The following is a 20,455-nucleotide window of genomic DNA, read 5'->3' as shown; positions in this document are numbered from 1 at the left end:
TATCCAATGATTTTTTTCATGGAGCCAAGCACAGGTGTACAGCATATAGGCAAAAGATTCTGACTTGCTGTCCCCTTTCATTTGCTTCTTGTATTTTTAAAGGATAGCAGGACAGCATGAAATTGTGAAATCCACTTGGGAGAAGTCCCTGGCCCTTGAAGCATTTATGTGTTTCTTGCAGCTGAGATTAATTCAGCAGAATATGGGAGACCTTGTCATCTTCTTAACCAAGTACAGTGACAGACTGCTTTTGAGGGAGAATAAGTCATTCAGGACGTCATATTTCAGTATACTAACTCTTGTAAATTGGCTGTGATTTTCTTTCTATGTAGTTAGCTGTTATATTTTCAAGCTTTGTATTATTTTGTGGAACTTCTAAAAAACTCTTTTCTTTGCCTCATTTGAAATCACTCTTCTTTGTATTAGGGTGTTATGGCATCAACAGTGAAATGTTAGAACATTGCTTATTTTAATAACAATAAACTTACAATTTGTTATGACACCTGCTATTTTTAATCTTCTCCACAACAGCAAAGTAAGACTATAAAAAGAAATAGCCAATGTTGATATATACAGCTCAATAGAAGAATGTATGAAAATTGGGGGTTTTTTTGAAGTGAAGACTAAAGTCTTATGTATTTTGGCAGTCAGCAATGATGATCTGCCTTTTCTATAAAGAAACAGAAACACATTTGAAAACTTGTTTTAGAGATCATCACCATCAATTATAGATTTCCAGGGAGAATTCAGTTTATTGTTTCTCTTTTAATCAGCTGAACTGTGTAATGCTGATATTAAAACAGTTGAAAGCAGGCTTCTTGATGCTGCACAAACGAAAGCAATCCAGTATCTCATTTACATTCCTCTAGTGGTGTCTGCAGCAGATCTATAAATAGAATAGGCTACACAGAGAAATTTATTATTGCAGCTGATAGCAATTTTCTTTTGCAAAGGTGTCTGGAGGCATTATTCATGAGATTCATTCTGGTAGACTCTCCAGCTGAGATCCTTGCTCCCCAGAACTGCAGGTGGTCAGTTTAGAAACACACTAATCAACTGCTATGCACAAAGACTGTCAAAAGACTTACTTATTTCCCTCTTTTAAAAAATACAGGAGTTCTCTCAGCTCCATATTATTTTCTCTAACCTGATTGCACGGATATTATAAGCAGTGAACAGATTTTTAGAAATCACATGTATTTGACATTTTATCGCTGAACATCCTAATGATTATGCTGTTATCTGGAAAAAATGTAATGGCTGTGGTTTGATACAGCTGACATCATGTCTTCTGCATTCATACCCACAGGCACATGTGACCTTATCAAGTATAAGGCAGACATGTTTGTATTAAATACTAAGGATATATAGGAATCACAGGAACTGACCTATCTAGCTGTCATGTAATTTCAGTCATAAAACAAGGGGAAAATTGAATAAGACCTTTCATGAAATTATATTTATAATAAGTGATAGATGGGGATGTCTTAGACTCCTGCTTTCCCTATCTGATTTTGGGTTTCTTACCATATCTGCCATTGTGCTGCATCTATATACTAAAAAAAAGTTTAATATATACAAGCAGAATATGTACATTTCTCAACATTTGTTTCTATAATCCCTCAAGTCTGATTACAACTTATTTTTCCCTTGTCTATTCTAATATTCTTTCTATGATTGAGAACATAAGATAAATGAAAGCAGAGATATTACCTGTTTATTCTGATTCTATTTCAATATAATCACTACTTCAAGTATTCATATTTCAGTTTTTATTTATGACCCTACTGTGTTGTCACAAGCTGTAAGTAACACTTGAATGTACAAATGATGTTTCCATTTGCAAAGTAAACTACAACTTTTACATTTTCTGTTTTCACTTTCTTTCCTTTTTTTCAGACGTAATAGAAGAGCTGGTTTTCTGTAGCAGTTACTTCAATTACATTATGAAAGCAGCAGCACAAATAACTAGTGAGACATTAGAAAAGTCACATATCTTACCATGAAAGGAAAGATAAATTAAAATATAAAATTAAACCTAAAAGAACCTGTCAACTCAAATTACCCATAAAGCATTCTGGCATCTCTAATGCCAGATACACAAGCAACACTAAAAAAAAAAAAAAAAAAAGGTTAAGAATTAAGAGCAGCAAAACAAAGGAATGTGTTAACCATGTCAAATGTCACTGATTTTCTGTGAGTTTAAAACCCATCCTGTTTTTCTAAGTGTGTTGTTGTACTTATACTTTTTAACTAATTATTTTTTTATTTAAATTTTCCAGTGATGCAGAAAATTGGTTTTGTGAATGCCCTAAACTCTACTCTGGAAAACTTTGCCAGTTTGTGACTTGTGATGAAAATCCATGTGGAAATGGTGCTACATGTTTTCCAAAGTCCAGGCAGGATGCTGTTTGCCTTTGTCCATATGGAAGATCTGGCATCCTCTGCAGTGATGGTAAGAACTGTACTTTTCATGCATCAGTCATAGTTTCTGTCCTTTATAAAAGCTGTGGTGAGAAATAAGTCAAGTACTTTGAAGGCAAAACAGTGAAAGAGACCACCTCTCCACCTTCAAACACAGCCCAAAATCCAGTCACAAGCAAAGAATGTATGAGCTGGGCATCCTCCCTATGTGCTGTTTCATAAAAGTGCCAGCCAGAGAAAGGGAGACAGAGGGATCAAAGAAGCTGAAAGTAGACAAGCTACGAAATACCAAGTAATGTCTGATGTTTTAGTAATTTCCCCGGAAAAAAACTGAGAGTGAGATTTGACTGAGAGCTCCTTTGGAGAAAATATCTACTGTAGATTGATTTTTCCTCTGCGTAGGGAAGCATTACTTCGTACATTTCGTAAATAAAAGGAGTATATAAACAATATTTTCTGGATTGTAAAAATACCACTGGGTCTAAAATGTGATTCATTTCTCAGGTCAAAAAGAGAAACAAATTAAAATTTACCAAGTGCTTTGCTATGAAACAGGAGACAGGAGGAAGGGAAATTAATAAAGCTAAGTAAATAGGTCATTTTTACTAATATTATAAAGTGAAGGGCTTTTATTCCTTAAAGCATTGATTATAAGGATTGTTCTAGGTCATAAATTCCTGTCTGTGAACATCCAAGGTATTCTTTTCCCCTAACACTGAATGTAGCGGGAAGTATGACTGAAAAATCTGCATATAGAAAATAATCACTGGTTCTGAGCTGATTTAGCAGTGTAAATGAAGTGCACTTTAAAATAAAGATTAACCAATGTTCAGGTCGGATAAAAGCCAGTATTGTCTTTTTCTTCAGAACAGACACATCTTTACCTCTTATTTAAAATTTTAATTTCCAGAATTTTCAGTAGAGGAACATTTATGTTTTATCCATGTTTTCATCTAACCCTGATAATTGATAGTCAATAGCAAAGATGTAGGCAAGTGTATGAAACATGTATGATATTTTTTTTATAATCTTTCTTAACTTGCAGTAGCCCAAAATATTGGGGCTTCATGTGGTGTGTTTGGTGTCTGGGTTGGCCCTTGAGATTTCTTTTCTTCCGTACACTTCTCTAATTAGTTTTTGTGGCCATTTAAACTTGATATGTAAAAACCTGTGCCAAAGAGCTCCAGAGCTTAAGCATATTGCTTGTGCAGAAGTACTTCCATTTGTTTGCTTAACTGTGCCAATTGCTAATGACATTAAATGCCTCAAGCTTCTTTGTTAGAACGGATGTTTCAGAGTTGTTCCCTGTTTTATGAATGTTTCCCTGTTCACCTTCTCCATGTCTTTCCTGATTTTACATATATCCTTACTATAACCCTCCCAAAATTATTTCTGAAGTCCAAATTGATTCATTCATTTTTAGGGCACCAGCCATGCTGTATCTTGAGTCATACAGGCTGCCTTTCTTTGTTTCTTCTCAATTCCACTGCATCCCCTTTGAAATGAGGGGCCAGAGCTGACTGCAATATTCAAGGTGTGATAAGGCCAGTGCTTTATACAATGATGGTTGACATTTTTCTGTTTTACTCTCCTTTTCTTAACCATTTCTTCCATTCTGTTTCCTTTTCTGAGTACACTGACGTTTTCATGAAACTGCTTGTTAGAACTCATAACACCTCTTTCAATGCACATGTCAAGTTCAGAGCCCACCATTCAGTATCTAATGCTAGGATTGTTTCTGTAATCTACCTCAATTTACATCTGTCAACACTGAGTATCATCTAATGCTTTTTCCCTGTAGTTGCTCAATGAGGCTCTTCTGCAACTCTTTGTAGTTAGTTGTCTCTAAATTGAGAGTCTGAATAAAAATTGAGAGGCTAAATTGAGAGAAAGTGCACAAATTCAGTCATTTATTAGACTTCAGAGCTGAAGGCTTTGATAGCACAGAAAGAATGACATTTTATTGAGTGGAAAGCAAAGCCTCTGTCTGGACCATCACTGTAAGCAAACAAAATGAGGAAAAACACTTAGTTTCATAGGACAGAGTATAAATCTAGGCTCAATAAGCCTGCAGCATAAAAAGTTATTGAAATAAAAAAGATTATTTTACTGAACTGTGTTTTGAAAGTTTAGAAGGAATAGAAATAAGCTGAGCACAGACAGAAGTCTTGTTAAGCTTGACTTTGCATTGAATCTTAAAATGAGCTACAAAAGGCCTTTGTATCATATATGCTAAAACTGAACAAATAGGGGAGAAACAGAGCCACAATGCAGTGAAGGCTGTGTGCAGCCTTAGGGATAGCCCTAGCAGCATCAAAGCCGTACGTTTGGTGAGATATTTGAAGATAATGATAGGCTGCCTAATTACAATGGTAAAACAATGTAAATTATAGTAGAAACAGAAGACAAATGTAATTGTTTACTATAACAAAATCAGTAGCCTAGATACTAAAGTTATTAGAAAGAAATGGTCCATAAAATTCAAAGTCTGGGCGCATGCATTTTTAATGAATCATCTCCCCTTTAAGATACTCAATAATATTGTCTCTACTATTAAGATTAGTAAACAAGTGCATGCTACTTTTGGTCTGAAACACTGAAGAAAATCTTGTTTCTTCTAAATGCTCATCAAACAACAGTTGGTCTTCACCAACAAGACATGTACAAGATGTTACAGTGATTATTTGATAAAATGAATATAGCAAATGTACCAAATAGAACTGCAGATTTCATGCCAGCATTGCTGTTCCTACCAACAGAGATTATTTACAAAAGACAAAGTAAGGATAAATAGAGATGGAGACAGAGCCACAAAGGAGCCCACTGCTACAGGTCTTGTCTGTATCAGAGCTCCAGCTGCCATCTGTTAGAGAGCTGGAAGTCATGCTAAGAACAACATCAATATCTAAAAATATGTAAGAAAAAGTGATAATAAAACTATTGTCACTATTTAAAAAAAAAATGTTTGGTACAGCAAGTTTAAAATAGATCATTTTATGAGGAATGCACAGCATTCTAAAGTGAGAGAACTACAGGGATACTGTCAATGTGACAAGGCAAAAATTTGACAGGTAGTGACTTCTATTAGACAGACCTATGTAAATACGGGAAAACAGACAAGCTCCTGGGACTAACAAGGACTTCAGTTTCTGAAGCAGATGGAGCATACTGCAGTCTAAGCAGGCTGGTAACAATTGCTCTGAGTTTATCTTAGTTACGTTATGCTTGGTTCAGACATCAAGAAAAGCTTCCTAGAAGGATGACCATTTCTCCAAATATACAGTAAAATGCATTATATCTCAATACACATCTTTTCTTGTTTTTATTATTAGATGACCATGTCATTATAACTGCAAGGTGACCATCATATATTGAAATCTCTCTCAAGAAGCTACATAGCTAAGTCATAATGGGCCAAAAGGGATGTGCGATGATAATATAAGTTAGAAGAGAGAACAGACTGCATTGATTAGACAAAGGACCTGGCCAGAGAAGCATACTGACCAGCCAACTATTTACACGTGACTTGTCCTTTTTGTCCCTGTATCCTTCTATTTTTCCAGCACTTGTTCCTCCCCAAATCACCTAATTCCCTCCTTTTCCCCACCTTTGGTTCTTCCCTTAAACATCCCTAAGTCCTGTGCTATTCAAAAATATTCTTCACTTGCATCCCATAATGTGTCCCATACCCTCTGGCAGTTACACCCCTCTGTCCAAAACACCGACTGCTCCAGCAGTGACTCATTGTGCTGGGTGTCACACCTGGACACTAGGGTTGAGGGTCTCCTGGGTCAGCCCTGGGAAGGCCCTGACAGGGTGTCCCTTCCTCTGAATCCTTCATTTGGGTTCCCCCCTGACTTTGGCCTCTGTGCTCCTCTGGGATTATGGAGATGGGCCTGTGGTGGGCTGATGGCTCCTGGAACAGGGCTAGGAGTAGTTGTAGCAGGTATTAATTGAGTTCCCCCACCTGCCATTCTCTCGCTCTCTGTGCTGCTTTGTGGGTGTGCGAGTGAACATTTATCACAGAACAAAATACTGTGGATCTGAGGGGTTAAACGCCCTCATGACTTTCAACTCAGGGGGGTGGAGTTGCCTGAAACAAGAATTTAGTCAGTTACTAAAATAGAAAACAGGAAATACATAGCAATGCCCATGGTCAATATGTAGCAATTTGGAACAGAAACTATGCCTACATAGGTAGCTGAACTCAATCTCCCAAGTGACTTTGTTTTTTTAACCTGTACATAAAGGGATCTATATCATTTAAACTAAGTCCAGTTATTGAGCTCTGGCTTTTCAGTAGTTTGGTGTGAAAGCAGCCAAAATTCAAGCCCTAGTCTGATAAATCCCCTTTCACATGTAATTTAGTAACAAGTTGTTTGCATTCTGTTTCTTGCAGATTGTAAATCCCCTCCAGTATTTAGGATCACACTGGTGAACAAAAGTGTTTACAAATAGCTGCATTTCATACCAAATGAATACATATTCTCCAACAGCGCTATGAACTTTTGTTTTCTGTAAAATGCTTTTTACAATACTTCCTATATGTTTGATTTTTCTACTTTTAAAAGTTGGTCAGGAAGACATATCAACAACTCAATATAGAAACAAGTAAGGATTAGGTTAGCACTAGAACTGCCTGTCATCCAGGGACATTTGTCGTTTCATAGGATCTAAGACTTCAATGAAAATCTGTGGTGCTTGCTCAACCCAGAGAAAGCTTGAGCTCAGACAGATATGTGGCTTTAAGGATTTTTTATGTATAAGACAGAAGTGTTAAAGAGGAAATATCAGGGTATCATTGTACTGTGGAGTTGTGTTGGCCTGCTAGATATAAATGAAGCAGAAATAGTTCATTCACTTGGGATGTAAATGAACACCTGGACTTCTTAACACTTGATGTTGTCGTTAATTACGTGTTACACAAGAAACTGGGCCCTTCTGGGAAGCTGTTGGTCATAATATGAAGCATTTTATTAAGCCAGAAATCAAAGGCAAGGGCTTTGTAAGCACAAAGGAAAATTTAAGAGAAGCATTTCAAAGGAATGTGCATTGCTAAGATGAGTAATTGTGTCAAGTGCAGTGTTTTAGAGCAAACTTCATTGTTTTAGTTTCAGTGTTTCACATATGTACACATGTGAGGACATAGAACAGAGTCCTAACTGTGACATTGTATTTAAGAAACACACACCAAAAAGGGCCATCCACAGGGTGCATTCACAGCAATCTGTAACTGTGTTCCTTGCAACATTTCTGAGCAACATTTATGGTAATGCTTCACAGTCTAAAGGATTCCAGCAGGTTTTCTGTAAGATGTATTCCCTCTATGTATAAAGTTCATTTCAAAGAGCTGGAGTGGGGGATAGTCACTTGCTCCAAGCTCTGTAGAGTGAAAATCATCCTGCAAGTGAATTGCTTCTGTGCAGCTATGCTTGCACACAATGTCACCTTCAGAGCTGTTTGGATCTGCAAACTAAATTGTGCAGTTCAGTGACAGCAGATGCCCAAAGGGAATTTCCTCAAATAAAAAAAAATACTGCATTGCATGTTTCTGGTCAGTGGTAAGAGACTTTGGGGAATGCTGATCAGAGTTGCTATGCTTCCTGTTCAAGAGAATTTATTTTCTGAGTCATTTGGTTATAGCTGGGCCTTAATCTCCCCCTCTCCTCCAATGTGAGGAATGTCATAAATATTGTGAGACGCACTCACACACTATTAATGTCAGTGCCATATTATCAGTTTTTCAGATTCATATTTTCATCCTTGAGCAGTGAAATCACTTTTATTATTTCAAATCTTAGCTTCCAATCAGAAGTGCGAGTTACTAGTCCATATGATTACAGAAAAAAGTTAAGGTAATAGGGCCCATGATCTCCATGACTACTGATGCCACAAGACAAATAAAAGGAATACCTAAGTATTTACTGGGATGGGGAGGGGAAGGAATACACCTGAATTACCCGTTACATGGATCACTAACTCCTCATACAATAATCTTCCAGATGTCAGGAGTCTTCTACCTTGAATCCTCAGCTGGCAACGCACCACCCTGCAGCTCCAGCACCACTTATCTTTTCCTCCTTGCACTTTCCACAATTTCTAGTGAGGAAAGTGGGTTGCCTATTAGAAAAAACAGCTTTAAAAACAGCTGAGCAAAGAGCTTTGGCTGGAACTCAGGGCAAAAAAGGAGTTTACTACCTCTGGAAGAAGGGGCAGGCAACTCAGGAGGACTATAACGATGTGGTGAGGTTATGCAGGGTGAAGACTGGAGAGGCAAAAGCCCAGCAAGAACTCGGGCTGGCTACTGACATAAAACATAACAAAAAATGCTTTTACAAACACTTTAGAAACAGAAGGAGGACCAAGAAGAATCTCCATCCTTTATAGGATGCAGCAGGGAACATTGCCAGAAAGGCTGAGGAAAAGGCTGAGGTACTCAGGGCTGACTTTGCCTCGGTCTTTAGTAGTAACACCAGTTACCCTCTGGGTACTCAGCCCCCTGAGCTCGAAGACAGAGATGAGGAGCAGAAGAAGTCCCAACAGTTCAGGAGGGAATGGTTAGTGACCTGCTGTACCCCTTGGGCATGCACAAGCCTACAGGGCAGGATGGGTTCCACCCAAGGGTACTGAAGGAGTTGGTGAAAGAGCTTGCTAAGCCATCATTTATCAAAAGTCCTGGCTAGCCAGGGAGGTCCCAGAAGACTAGTGGTTAACCATGTGACACTCACCTACAAGAAGGGCAGGAAGATCAGGGAAACCACAGGTCTGTCAGCCTGACCTTGGTGCCAGGGAAGTTTATGGAGAGATCATCCTGAGCTCCATCAGATGGCATGAGCAGGACAATCAGGAGATCAGGCCCAGCCAGCGTGGGTTTGTGAAAGGCAGGTCCTGCTTGACAAACCTGATCTCCTTCTACAAGATGACCCACCTAGTGGATGAGGAAGAGGTTGTGTATGGTGTCTACATGGACCTCAGTAAAGCCTTTGACACAGTTTCCCACAGCATTCTCCTGGAGAAACTGGCTGCTTGTGGCTTGGACAGGTGTACTCTGTGCTGGGTTAAAAGCTGGCTGGATGGCCAGGCCCGAAGAGCGGTGGTGAATGGAGTTACATACAGCTGGTCACAAGTGGTGTTCCCCAGGGCTCAGTACTGGGGCCAGTTCTGATTAATATCTTTATTGGCAATCTGGACAATGGGATTGAGTACAGCCTCAGAAAGTTTGCAAACACCAAGCTGAGGAAAGAGTGTTGATATCTGCTTGAGGTCAGGAAGGCTCTGCAGAGGGAGACAGACAGCCTGGACTGATGGGCCAAGGCCAAGTGTATGAGGTTCAGCAAGGAGAAATGCTGGGTCCTGCACTTGGGTGACAGCAACCCCACACAACACTACAGACTTGGAGAAGATTGGAAAGCTGCCTGGTGAAAAAGGAGCTGGGACCTGATTGATAGCCAGCTGAACACGAGCCAGCAGTGTGCCCAGGTGGCCAAGAAGGCCAACAGCATCCTGGCTGGTATCCAAAACAGTGTGGCCAGCAGGACAAGGGAAGTGATTGTCCCCCTGTACTCGGCAGTGGTGAGGCTGCACCTCAACTACTGTATTCAGTTTGGGGGCCCTCATTTCAGGAGGGATGTAGAGGTGCTGGAGCGTGTCCAGAGAAGGGCCACAAGGCTGGTGAAGGGTCTGGAGCACAAGGCTTATGAGGGGTGGCTGAGGGAACCGGGGTTGTTTAGTCTGGAGAAAAAGAGAGTCAGAGGGGACCTTATTGCTCTCTACAGCTACCTGAAAGGAGGTTGTAGCGAGGTGAGTGTAGGTCCTTCTACCTTAAGGATGCTGTGACCCTGTGGGAACCCCATGCTGGAGCAAGCTCCTGGTGGGACCTGCGAACCCATGGAGAGAGAAGCCCACGCTGGAGCAGGTTTGCTGGCAAGACTTGTGACTCCACAGGGGACCCACACTGGGGCAGCGTGTGCCTGAAGGGCTGCACCCCATGGAAGGGACCCACACTGAAGCAGTTTATGAAGAACTGCCGCCCATGGGAAAGGCTCACACTGAGGAGTTCATGGAGACTGTCTGCCATGAGAGGGACCCCATGCTTGGAGCAGGGGAAGAGTGTGAGGAGTCCTCCTCTGAGGAGGAAGAAGCAGCAGAGGCAACGTGTGATGAACTGACCACAACCCCCATTCCCTGTCCCCCTGCGCCATCGGTAGAGAGGAGATGGAGAATTTGGGAGTAAAGTTAAGCCCAGGAAGCAGGGAGGGGTAGGGGGAAGGTGTTTAAAGATTTGGTTTTATTTCTCATTACCCTACTCTGGTTTGATTGGTAATACTTTTTTTCCTCAAGTGGAGTCTGTCTTGCCCCCATAATTGTAATTGGTGACTGATCTCTCCCTGTCCTTATCTCAACCAAGGAGCCTTTTGTTATATTTTCTTTCCCCTGTCCAGTTGAGGAGGGAAGTGATAGAGCAGCTTTGGTGGGCACCTGGCCTCCAGCCAGGGTCAACCCACCACAGCTTAGAAGACTGGAAAGAAAATACAGTGCTTAGCAGTAATTTCCATTCTTTTTTTTCAGTGTTGTCTTTGCAAATATGTGAGCCGACATTTAGAACTGAATAATACTCATCCCACAGTGTATATGGCTGCTGATCCTGGAGCCAGACACTGAGCTGATAACTGTTCACAGTTAATCAATAATAATATAAAGAAGTGGATTATCAGATTGTAATTCTGTAGCCTGAAGTCTTCATCTCTTTCTGTCCCTTTCATCTGTCTTGGTTTTTGCAATGTATTGTAAAGTTGTGGTTCAAGATGCATTGACAGTGAACACTGAAAGGAACATTAATTTTAACTCATAACAGAAAACTCAAAGATAATGAAACCATTATTCTCTTTCTCCTTTGTCACTTTATTGTCTCCTCTTTGTTAAGATTTTTTTCAAACTGTAGTTGATTTTTTTTACCTCTAACTGTTATGCTCACCTCTGATATGATGTACAATGTTAGCGAAGTAGGTAACCAACCATATTAATATGTTTATATAATGGGATAATTTGTCATTATTTGTTTGTGAGGCAATGGGACAAATCATACCTTATTACTTGTTCAATACTGGGAATGCAAGAGAGGACGGTGATGAATGGCGTAGGACTGACAGAGAGACACAGGACAAGATCAAGGACAGAAAGTTGATAAAAGGCCTCAGTACTCTGTCAGAGATGTGTGTGATTTAGACACAGTGTTAACTTTGTGGTTTTTCGTGGCTTATAATCAGACCCATTGGGATGCATATCTGTTCTTTAACACTTCAGACTATGCACTGCAAAAGCAGGAGTGTAAACCAGCTTAGATGGTTTCTAGGCAGGAACAGGGAGATAACCCAGTGTCGTTAGCTGTGCCCTCTGCTATTTCAACCAGCCCCAAACATTTTGTAATGTTTTGAAGGACTGTGTTTCAAGGAAAAGAAGACTATTAAGGTTATACAATTTTCTGCGCAGTTCTGGCCCCATAGCTTTATAAAGAAAAGAAAGCGAATAAAAGGAATAGGTGGAGTTTTCTTGCTTGACACAATTCTGCCAATTACTGTATCCTTCATACAGGGTTATCAATTTTTTCAATTCTAAAATGCTTTTTTTTAAATTTTTTAAAATACAACATGTTAAAGATATGTTAAAGTATGGCAAAGTTATCTGCATTAAAATCAAACTAATGAAGGTCACTGTATGAAAGATATCTCAAAGATTGAATGTTTTATACTGATGTACATTTACTGATAACCTTTAACTTTATGATGTGATTGGATAAAGATCTCTTGATAAATAGTATTTAGTGTAGAGAAGAAACATTATCAAAAACGTGGCATAAAATCTATAAGCAGCAGTCATGAAAAAGATAAAATATGGAATAGCCGTCAAGCTAGATATATTGAATTAGCCAGAAATAGAAACCTTTGACTCAGGATTAGTTCACATTCCCAAATACATTGGACTTTCCAGAGACCAGCATGCAGAGGACTACTTACAAACACTTACTGCATATACCTACCTGCTAAGGATAGGGTAGTTAATTAGATACTGCATCTGACTTTTACTAAGTGTAAGAAACTGCTTCAACACTGTGGAGAAAACTGCGAATAAGTAAACCAAAGTAATGTATAATTGTTTTCATAAAACATGCCTGAGGGGCTCCTAATATGTTATTATATATACTTATATATAATATACTTAAACAGTATTTCTCCATTTGGTGGCCACATGCCTTACACAGGTCTAGCTCCATATGGTGGTCACACACCATTTCATGTAACATCCAAGCACCGTGCACACACAGGGGAGGACCAGCACAGAGGGGAGCAGAGGTGGGGTATGATGGAGGTTAGCAAGTGCAGGCAGTGCTTCTGCAAGTCAACAATAAAAAAGGACAGTCCAATCTGGGAATTTGAAACTCCCTAAACCCATCGATGGGTCTGAGTTGCTCATCTGAGGAAGACGTGCCCTGCTTCCTGCTGGCCTCCTGATAACCACTGTTACATAAATCTTTCTGTGCTCAGATATTAAGTTTAGCCCAATATTAGTGCTATACTGGATTTACCGTTGTTTTGACTTGGGTAATTGTACTACTGATTTATACTGTGCTGTAATTCTGAGATAAATTGTTTATCCCAAAAACTGTTGGCTGGTGGTGCCTGTTAATATCTGGAACCTATCTCACAGCAGGGATGTCTTAAGCCTCTACAGTGCTGGATGAGTTATTGAATGTACTTCATGGCCCCAGCAAAATGCAATCAAAACTGGGTAAAAAGACCATAAAGAGCTGAAAGGAGATGCTCAAGTAGTCAAAGATGGGCATTATTTATGAAAATTCTTTTTATCAGATGACATTCTCCATTATACCTTCTTCAGGACTTCACACAATATTCTTCAGAACGTGTCACTTCTGTCTAAGATGTTCCAATCTCAGGCTATCGCTGAGGTGTGTCTAAGAAGCATTTTAAACCTGCTTGACGTTGTCAAAATGTTGACATCTGACAGTTGACCAAATATAGCATGCAGAACCTGTCTGCAGATGTTGAGTATTGCTGTCTATATTTACTGGTATTAACAATTGTAATAAAATCGCTTATCTTTCTGTACCATTTTCTGTTAATTTATTGCTATAATACTTCATGATCAATTTGCCCTGGTAGCTTTTTCTCTCAAGCCTGTATTCTTAGATTTAGCCTAAAAGCAGGAGGAAACAATAGGCGAAACCACAATTTAGAGACACAATGACCAACCTTTTCAGTACTGTGGGTAGCCCAGACCGTATGTAGTATCACAGGCCATATATAAATGGTGATGCTAGTCTCTGGAATCAAATGATAGCAACTTCCTATGACAGCGAACTTACGAAACTAGATTTTGGATAACATGTTTAATTTAGTAAGGCCAGTTCCCACTTCTGACTTCTTAAAATACTAGCCACGTGTCCCTCATTTTAGGTAAAGTTATTTAAAGATTTATATTTTTTTAGTAACCTTGAATAGGAACAGTTCTGTTATCAACACAGTTTTATTATGACTCCAACAAAACCTTCACCCAGTAAATCTATCTATCACTTTGTTACATAAGAAAATGCATAAAGAAAAGCTGAGTCTGGTCTTAGTAGTCCTGAATTTTCTGCCCCCCAGCTCATGAGCTAAAACTGATCTTGCTTAAATGACATATAAGTTATATATATTTTAGGTTTTTTAACTAAATTTTAGTTATAAGTACAAATTGAGATCTTTGAGCCTTTTGTTACAGGACGTGTCCAAATTGCAGTGAAATTGAAACTGGCGTGTACTAATAATCTAAGAATATGGGTATATGTAACAATATTCTGTATGTTGTGCAGTACCTGGTCAGTGGGAGTAGCAGCCTTCTACGTCCAGGTCCCGCTGTTGTAGATCACTTTGCAGGACCTTCCTTTGTCAATGTTCAGTCCATCTTTATAGAGAATGCTGAAAGGAGCAAATAGAAAGGCAAAAAAATAACTCACCAGTTAGAAATCTTCAAGGAAACAGCTGAGACAATGGCATACTTCATCCTGGGAATACAGTGTTTTACCCTGCTGGGAATAACTTGTCAAGAATAGACTCTTCAGTGGTCTCTGTCAGGGAAATAAATTACCTGGCTCTGTGGAGGTACATGATAGAATTTGCCTTTTGCCTTATAAAGGGCAGCAGTAAAAGACAATAAATACAAAGGCCTCCTTTATTTTAAATCTTCTTGTGTCTTAAATATTTTGTATTTCATTAAATAAAAGAAAAACAAACAAAGGGGGGGGGGGGACCAAACAAGAATACTTCACATTAAAGGAGCTGCCTGTTTGTCATAGCTTCCTGAGCAGCACAATAAGAACTTGAGCCTCCCTCAGGCATGGTCAGGTAATTTGAGGGAATACTAATGAACTGCAGCCAACAGCAAGTTTAAATATGGCAGAGTTGTATTTTTCGTCCATTGCAGCACATGACTCACAAAGGTCTGAGACTTGAGGTTACGTTCAGTCAGACTAGGCCGAGAACAAACTCATTGCCAGTTTTCTTCTAATTAGGACAAAATCACTGTTTCATATGGAAATTTCCTGGCTCCCATTTAAGATCCCAGAACAAGGCATAATGTGCCACATGTGTGAAGTAGTGCTTAATAAATGGGACAGTACACTCTGTATTGCTGCAGATTCCAAGTCTGTGCTAGAAAAGGTTTGTGAGAGCCTACGTCTACACCTTTTGCCAGATGCAGATACTCCAGCAACGTCTGACACTTCAGTGCCAATATGGCAAGTTTCCCAGGCTACAAATATAGAAACAAATTCCACAAACTGGAGATGGTGGTATAATTTTTAAAATTATGTGTGATTGTGTCTCCTGCATGGTAAGTATTTAGGGCCAGATGCTTAAAGGTACTTAGGCTAACATAGATTTACTTGGGGAATATTATAATTCTTTAATAGCACTTCCCAATCTGGTTTGTACATGGAGCAGCTACATATTCCTTCCCCTTCCAGTGCCTCCTACTGCCTTCATTAGTAAAGCAGGATCCAGTCACATTTGGTTCTCAGGTTAGAGATAGCTGCTTGAATTTTTTAAATCAAGCCCCATACCCAGTGTTTCAGGATTAAGCGTTACTCAGCTATTCTTCCTCTCCTGTTTTTCACTAAATCATACTGTCAGTATAAGCATTACATTATCTCTGCTCTGAGCATCAACTGCAACAATTGACTACAGCAGCCTGGCTACTTGGCTCCAGCAAGAAGTCCTTTGGGGCCATGTGGGTGCTTAGTACCAGTGCTCTATGGACTGTTTATCAGTACAAGTACATGTACAGATTTGATTTTATTTAGCTTTTATTTGCTTTTCTAATCCCACGGTTTTTCTCAGCATAAAATTCTGTGTCACAAAACCAGTAGGTGTTTGAATGAACCTGCAGCCTTCACAGCTTTGGAGGAAGCAGGAGTATGTAATTGGCAAAGGTATTTTTAGAAAAACCTACATACTTTGCTTGGTCAGTGCCCAGCATAAAGGAAATTTTCATTAAATTGAACCTAAATGACGGGGGGGGAGGGAAGGGTAAATAATTTGTCAGTGCTGTAAATTATACGTTTTTAGATACCCAATTCCTGAATATTCAGACAGTTCCAATAATGGAGCAAGTAATATGAACAATATACTTCATGTAGGTCATATTCACTGTGCTGCAAATTCATCCTTTTGTGATGTTGCTTTTTATTATTTCTCTACCTGTGAAGAATTATTATTCCTTAACCTCTTCAGCACATCCTTGTGGTCACTTTCACGTAGATGCATGTCAGAGATGGCATTTCCTTTAACAGGAGAATTTCTTTGTATGTTTTCTTTTGTCTGAGTTTTGAGTAAATCTTGCAGTGTACTTCTATTTGTAACAATGTTACTAGAATCCAGAAGATGGCACTAGTTGCCAATAATTCATTTGTAAAATACGCCTATTTACAAAAGCTGAAAACTAAAGAGATTACACTCAGAGGAAAGCCAAACTATATCTATGTGTGTAAAATATTACAATATATCAAATTATTAGTATTTTTCTATTAACTTTTAAGTTCTACAACAGGCTATTAAACAGAACTTGCAAATATATATGTTAAAGAATTTGCCCTAACACTGATTTTTTTTTTTTCCATCTAGCTATTAATATTAGTCAACCAAGTTTCAGTGGCACAGATGTCTTTGGCTATACCTCATTTCTGGCTTATTCTACAATCCCAAATATCACCTTCTACTATGAATTCCACTTGAAATTTCAGTTGGCAAACCACTACTCAGCTTTACAAGATAACCTGATTTTTTTCACTGGACAGAAGGGCCAAGGTAAGCTTTACTTTTATTACCTCTCCTTACAGGCTTTCAAATATTCATTAACCAAGTAGGATAAAAATATATACAGCTTTTTCTTGATTCTTTTTAGGATACAATTTCATTAGGAAGAAAATAATCTCTTTAATACTTTATTGCTTTGTAAACACACGGTAAGCAATCAAGTTCTATAGATGCTTCTTTTCATTAAGGAGAAGTATAACTGCTTCCAGTAATTAAAGTCAAAAGTTAATCTAACACTTGAGGTAGCGTATTTCTGAACAAAATAAATGGAAACCAGAAGATTAAGGTTCTCTTTTCAGTCATAAACATAAATTTCGTTATTGATTGATACAGTTTTGAGAGATGTTGCCGCAAATCTTCTTCCACTGATACTTACTTTATTGGAAAATCAATCCGTCTATCCAAGGTGCCACAGCCACCTTGCCATTTCTTCTTCCTGTGTCCTCAAATGACCTGTCACAGGAGCAGCCTTGACTTGCTGCTGTTGTCACAGTGGCTGCACTTTCATGGCCCACAGGACTGTCAATACTGAAATCCAACTCTCCTGCAGCCAGAATTGGACTCTGTGCTATTTATGTAAAATAAGACCCTAACCTCTGAGATCACTCAATGCAAGTTAACACAAACTAGCTATGAGTAAGTTGTGCTGCAATGTCTGTAGTGAAGTATTCAGCTTGGTCTGATTAACATAGCTGAGAAGCCGGTTATATATATCTGCTTATGATATTTGTAATAAGATTTTAGCAATAATTTAGGTATCTCTTCACAGCACCCCACTGTGGCAGGCTGGCATGGCCTCAGCATTGAAATGGGTTAAAATAGTACTACTTGTGTTCTGTCCAGCTTAGCGTTACTGTCCACACAGCACCCATGATATTGATGGAAATTGAGAAAAATTGAATGAAATGTTAATGCTGATTAAAGCAGTCAGGTTAGAAACTACTTTACACTTAACAGATCATAGGAAATGTTTTACTTATTTTTACCTTAATTGTTTCTGCAATTGGAGCGTGAGCTAACTTTCAGGCTTGGAGCTGTTCTGTGGGATGGTTAAAGCATAGGAGGGAGATTTGGTGATGTACCTTTAGATCTAAACCCATCACAGCAGGACAGTGATTTAGGTATGTAACATCTCTATTTCCACAGTAGGTGATATACCATATCTAAAACATAAGGAATTTGGTAGATACGGCCCATGACGTATGGGAACCCTACGCTTATGCTGAACAGTATCAGAAAATTAATACTTGAGGAAGATGAAAGAGGGGAGAAATTATTATTAGCATTTTTTAGATCTGAGGTCCCAAACTACTTTATCAAAAATCAGTTTTGGGGAGGCATTATGCTGTTACATGTATACCACACAAAACAACTGCCGTGCATCACATCTCTATTTGCTTTGTTAAGACATTTGATATTTTCTTACGTCTTGTTTTCTATGAAGTTACTTAAGTTCCTGTACCCTCTGGGAACTTCTCCCCCTTTCTCCCTGTGGTAGACTTCGGGAGTCAGATATTTAGTCTATCGCAATGCAAACTAAAACATGTTAACTCAGAACAGCCTGGCAGGTTATGTATCTGTGAATTGTATCTGTGAATGTATCTATAATTCAGCCTGTTACTTTTCATTTGCAAAGATCTTGTTAAATTTAGCTAGTGCAGCTCGGCTGATCAACTGTACTTCAGTGTGCCATGAGACCCTGGCACAGTACATGGACAAACATCCACAAACTCATTTAATTGATTGATCAAGTTGATTATATAAATCAGCCTGACACAAATAAGTATTAAACTACTGTGAGTATATTTAAACTCAGAACTTTGCTCTGCCTCTGTGTGTGAATCAGACTTTGCTAAGTTTTTTTCCAGACCTCAGCAAAATACGGTCAGGTCTGGGTGACCCTGTTAACCGAACTATGTTCAACACTATTTTAACTGCTTCCAGGTCTTAACACCCCTCATGCCACATTTTACTCCTGCAACAGTCAACATTCACTCCCAGGCAGCTTTTCCTTTCTCTTGCTATCACATTTCGCTCCCAGGCAGTTTTTCCTTTCATTTACTAATTATTTATTGTTGTGGGTGAAGTAAATATTGTGTTTCTTTTTTGCATAGCCAAGTAGAAATGATGCATGCATTTGACATTACATAAAACATTTCCATCTAGTCATTCAGAAAGCAGCTTTCAGAAGCCAGTGGCCCCATCAATAATTTTTTATAACATTAATACATAACACTTTTATAGTACAAACACAAATAATTGTTAGAACATTCTTTACAATTACAAGAACGAACCATCACATTCAGACATGTTTCTGCAACCTTGGGAACTAAATTTCAAACTCTCACTACAGAAATTGTAGGAAATGTGATCAACCAAAACCATACCAATTTGTCCAATGTCTTTACTCAGGATAGAAAAAATGCAAATATAAAATGTAGAGCACTGATGGTGCAAAATAACTTGAATATTTTTTCAGTTACAATAATCAAAAGAAAATATAGCAAAAATTGCTTAAAAATAAAAGAAACATTGCACTAAAGTTTGTTTCAAAAAAGTCTGCCTGGAGGGTGTACCCTGTAATGTCAAAGTCATTTTAAATCGTAGGTCTTGCAACTGTATTTAGCTGAACTGAACAAAAAAAAATCCTTATTGCTGTCATTTTTATTAACCACAACACTGGCATTCTGGGCTTATTATGTGGTTGTCAGGCAGAAACCTGGCTTTTTATTATTTTGCATATCATTTTTGTCATGCACACTGCTGTACAGTAGTAATGCATTTCTGCAGCCCTATGTCAAATGATGGATGGGCAGCAGAGCACCAGCTGTGGGCAAGGCTAAGAAACAATGAGGTGTTGGTAAATTACTTTGTAGCAGTTTTATTTATTTTCCCCTTATTTAAAATGGATGAGGAGACTGAGTAACCCTCATTTTAATTATCAGAAAGCAGTATTTCTTCCCAAGTGAACTTTGCTTATCTCAGCGAGAGGAGATGCTGTTGTTCTAAGAATTTACTGAGTATCAAGCAACAATGCCCTCGCCATGAGGAATGTGAGGTTTTTCAGAGCCTGCAATCTGGCTGTAAAAAAGTATCTTTAATATTCTGTTTACATGTTCCCCTTTCTCCATTTCATCCCATTTCTCACAGTTAGCATTCTCTTGCAGTACCCTACCTAATTCCCCTCCCCCCGCCATCTCTGCCTAAACCATGGACACTGATGTCGCAGCTAACCTCTTGTGAGGTACTGCCAAACGTTGTCTAACGCAGGGATGTATAACATCTTTTTCCTCTTTCCCTCACAAAGCTTATCAATCAAAAGTCACCCTTGTTGTAGTATCTCACTTCCTACCAAACCTCTGACAGCACTCAGACTAACGGTATTCGCAATATCCCCTGGTCACAGGGGACACATCCTCTTCTTTGAGCCTGGGGGCTACGGCTGACCCCTGACTTGGCTTGGAATACTTGGAAAACATCTCCTGTTCCCACAGGCGAGGACAAAAGTTGCCACAGTCTGTACATGTACAGGGCACGTAAATGTTACTTGCAAGGTGGTGGCATTTCTGTGAAAATGTATTTCAGAAAGGGCAAAACACCCCAACAGAGAGAGCACAGGAGGGAACAAAAAAGAGTGAGAAGCAGCAGAGGGAACACAAGGTCAG

General features: G+C 39.0%; 1 protein-coding gene across 1 annotated transcript in view; it reads left to right on the top strand.

Moving 5' to 3' along the window:
• Positions 1 to 20,455, top strand: part of EYS (eyes shut homolog) — an 871,402-nt gene that overhangs the window by 803,483 nt on the left and 47,464 nt on the right. The window contains exons 41-42 of the mRNA XM_027787807.2: positions 2,283 to 2,455; positions 16,599 to 16,781. Of these exons, the coding sequence (XP_027643608.2) occupies positions 2,283 to 2,455; positions 16,599 to 16,781 (356 nt within the window). The remainder of the gene's footprint in view (positions 1 to 2,282; positions 2,456 to 16,598; positions 16,782 to 20,455) is intronic.

Source organism: Falco peregrinus, chromosome 7 (genome assembly GCF_023634155.1).
Source record: "Falco peregrinus isolate bFalPer1 chromosome 7, bFalPer1.pri, whole genome shotgun sequence".
Taxonomy (NCBI): Eukaryota; Metazoa; Chordata; class Aves; order Falconiformes; family Falconidae; genus Falco; species Falco peregrinus.
This window is presented reverse-complemented; position numbering and strand designations above follow the sequence as displayed.